The sequence below is a fragment of the Malurus melanocephalus genome, unplaced genomic scaffold (assembly GCF_030028575.1).
Source record: "Malurus melanocephalus ecotype Western Australia unplaced genomic scaffold, MMel_1.1 scaffold_674, whole genome shotgun sequence".
Lineage (NCBI taxonomy): Eukaryota > Metazoa > Chordata > Aves > Passeriformes > Maluridae > Malurus > Malurus melanocephalus.
This window is the reverse complement of record NW_026623906.1, coordinates 123,724-127,656: the sequence shown is the minus strand read 5'-3', so window position 1 is coordinate 127,656 and position 3,933 is coordinate 123,724. Positions and strand designations below refer to the sequence as shown.

The window sequence follows — 3,933 nt, the reverse complement described above, 5'->3', positions numbered from 1 at the left end:
TGGGTTTTTGGTTTTGTTTCTTGAGGAGCTCAGAGCCTAGTTGTGACAGGTGCTAACAACTTTTATTTCTGATTAGAGAGATGAAGGTTTTTTGAAGTGCAGGGTCTAGGACTGTCTAGAACTGAACTCTAAATTGAGGATACCCAAAATAWAAGGTTTGCTAGTTGGTCTCCTGTGATATGGTACTTATTTACGTACACCAACRATAATTCAGTGTAAGTAGAGCAGTAAGGACTCAATTTCTGTACATTGTACAATCATGTAATAGTTTGGGTTGGATGGGACCCTCTGCAATGAGCAGGAGCATCCTCACCTAGGTCAGGTCAGTCAGAGCCCACCCAGTCTGRCATTCAGTGTTTCCATGAAAGGGGCATCCACCAYCTCTCTGCACAACCTGTGCCAGTGTCTCATGAGCATCATTATAAAAWAATTCTTCCATATATGTAGTCTGAATTAACCCTCTCATCTGTCACCATTTTTCTTAAAATTCCCCTTTAAGTATTGTAGGGCTGCAAATACCTTGTTTGTTTGGGTTTCAATAGTCATTTTCTTCTTGGTGTGTGAGTTTTATGAGTATTCTAGTTTCCTTTTGATATGCTATGTTAATGCCCTTTGTAAGCATTTTATTAGAAACTTAATTGAAAAAAGGGCACCAAAAAAAAGAGGAAAATTTAAATCTGGGCTGTAAACAAATCACTAGCAAAAGTGGCTTATAAAAAGAGCATTAATGAAATGCCTTATATCTGTCTTCACTCTAGGGACATACAATAAATCTTCTTAKCTTTTTTATGTTTTTAAAGAAAAYGTCTCCTAATGCAKGTAGCCRGTTACATAAAATGGTCATTTGAATACTGCTCTGCTTTTTACCATTTCCACACTTCTGCCCTAAAGGTGTATTTTTTTTTTCCTAAACAGAGCATTCAATTCTGTTATGTCGCCTTTTCTGTGAAAATACACTTTTTGTTTTTTCATCTGAGAATTAATTTTTTGTTGTATGTTTTGGTGAAAGTGGATTTTATCTTTTGAAGACATTTCGTGTCTCTGGTAGTTAAAAATTCTGAATATTTCTGTACTATTCTGTACTATAAATTACAATTTGATTGTTTCCAAATAATCTGAAGATGTTTAGGAAAATATCTAAATTTAAGCTTCACACTTAAAAAGTTATTTAGCTGCTATATAGTAGTACTGGTGCTAAGAGCAGCATTTCTATCAGTTGTATGTACAGTATCTTTTACTGGTAATCAGCCTTCTAGTCCTATTGAAAGCTAGGAGTGCAGTATAGTAATATGAAATGAGTATGCTTAGTTTTCATCATGCATCTGTTCTGAATAGAGTCACATATTGATTTTAAATCCAGTGTTGTTCACTGGAGTGCWGGCCACTTATTAAGATAAAAATAGCAAAGATGAAAATTCTGAATGAAGACATTAAAGGTTATGAAGATTTAGGTCTCTATGCCATATGATATAATCATTGTTTAGGAAATATATTTATATTACTAATGTAACAAATGACAAAATTGTAAATATTCTCTGTTGACCAAAAAAAAATTAGACTATTGTAGTTATTTTTACACATTACTGTCAGCTATGGAGTATTTTGTTGTTAGATAGAACTGTCAAAATAGTCAGGGCATGTGTTTGTTACTGCAAGAGCAGGTCTAGGAAGAGTCTGACTTTTTAGTAGCAGAAGAGCTTTGATATGGTGATGAACTATAGAGAAAATACACTTTTTCTCTGGGTTKTTTGATTCATCCGTAGTCAGATAACTTGGGAACTATTTGCCTTTTTTTCATCTTTCTTTAATGCAGCCCTGATGAGCTAAGCCAGGCAAAGCTGTTGATTTTCTAGTTCATCCAGGCATCATTGCCACTGCATTGGTTTCCTGGGGAGATGTTGTGTGTTTTGTTGCAATACCAGGGCAAAACCTCTCCCTCTCTCAGGACCAAGTCTGTTTCATGGAAAACCTTAACTGAAAATATCCCTTTCACTGAGTTATGAGCAAAGATTGCTTTCCTGACAGAGTGGTTTTGGGCTGCTTGTTTGTTTTTTCACCCAGTTCTTACAACCTTTTGGTCTGCAGAAGAAAACCATATTTCAGCTGAAACATCTGATGAGAATGATGGACATTTTTCTGTTCTGCACGTGCACCGTGGCTGCTGTTCTGTTGTGGCTTGACCCCAGTGTCATCAGCAGATAAGACAGTGCTGATTCAGGTTGATTTAAGCTGCACTTAAGTTGATTTAAGCCAATAGAAATAGGGCAAGATGGTGCAGAAGGAAAAGATGGTGACATTTATGTATAACTTTAAGTTGGTTTAGTTTATGTTGATCTTTGAGGCTGTGAGATTACATGTGAAAGTTTTGCTGACTTAATCTGTGTTAGAAGCACTAAACATTAACTGTTCTTTTCCTTTCAAGCTTCATTTAAGTGTTTTATTCCGTGTTGCTTTTGGCATTACTCTGGCATAAAAATGAAGGTACTAGATAAGAAGCAAAAATGGAAAATTGTTATAATTATTGAACAATTCATATAATCCTACASGTGCATAAAATGAGATACATATTAAGGACCATTTTAATGGTAACTTCGTTTTCCCTTAATAGTGGAAATGGTGACTCATCTACAACAGAGAAAGATCCACTTGAAATCCTTGAAGGTATAATTTCTGCAGTGCATGCAAGCGTTGAAAAAGGGTAAGAGTTTCTTCTRTGGATTCTTTGGGTAAGACTTTGAAAGATGCTTCTCATGAAAGCTTTGAACTACTGAATATGAATGATTTTTCTTCATGGATATATATAATGGGTTTGCACTTAATTTTCTATGACTTTATTCTGGAACGGGCARTCATTTTTCAGGTTCAGAATCTGTGCTCTGACAGAAGCCTTTACTTGATGATTTGGAAGAAAGCACTGAACCTAAAATTTAGATAACTATGTGTTATAGTGAATTGAGAAAATGGTTTTTCAGCTGTGACTGTATATGTAGCAGGAGAATGCCACACTGCTTTTGTTTCAGTTTAGTTGATCARTTGCAAGTAATGATGATTCACTTTCAGATATCTGAATTTAGGTATMTAAAATTGTCAATATTTTTAAGGTGTAATGCAGAAATTAATTTCACAAATGCTGTATGATGCTTCATCACGTTTATTCTCCTCTTTTGGAAATGTCCTTTTTTCAGATCGCATAATGGCCTTTATGTCTCACTGACATTTTCCATTTCATTCCCAGAAAAGACAAGAAAGAAACAAAAAAATTAGCTTTTTTTCCCAGATGTACAAGCAAAGAATTCATGTACAATAATGATAATAAAACCTATACTCTCTGATAGCTGCACAAAAACAGTTACACTGTTTTTTTTAGGCTTTTCCAGTGACATTAAATTAGTTCAATGTTGGATACTGAAGTAGACTGAATTGATGTAGTAAATATAATTTGCAGTTATTCTGAGATATAATGGATGAGTTGGTACTATTTCATTATGAGAAGCATCTTCTGGAGTCTTTTATTTGTATACTTCATCAACATTTAACTGCTGAAACAATAAGCTGGAGTGAATGTAAGTATGATTGCAAGAGATTGTTTATATTCCTTTAAATATTTATTATCTTAAWCCTCAGCTCCTCGATTTACAGAACAGAAGTATTTTCCTCAGGAAAACATATATAAGCATTAACATAGAGAAAATCTTGAAATATTCCAGCAGGTTCTTGTAATTCCCAAACTTTTAATTTACAATATGAATGCCACCTGTTCAGCAAAGGCATGTCTGATTAAGCTGGAGTCCTGAGCTAACAGCATCACTCAAACAATATAAAGCCTAAGTAAAATTGAAATCCTTGTAATATGAAAACCTAAGATGTCAATGTTTATTATTTCAGAGCTGCAGGACAGGTTAAATTGGTGTTTTCTGTCTCATATTATGTTCC

The 3,933-nt window shown here is 34.4% G+C and overlaps 1 protein-coding gene across 1 annotated transcript in view; it reads left to right on the top strand.

The window, feature by feature from the left end:
• Window positions 1-3,933, top strand: part of NBAS (NBAS subunit of NRZ tethering complex) — a 158,025-nt gene that overhangs the window by 115,568 nt on the left and 38,524 nt on the right. Inside the window, exon 47 of the mRNA XM_057384003.1 lies at window positions 2,609-2,698. Coding sequence (XP_057239986.1) covers window positions 2,609-2,698 — 90 coding nt within the window. The remainder of the gene's footprint in view (window positions 1-2,608; window positions 2,699-3,933) is intronic.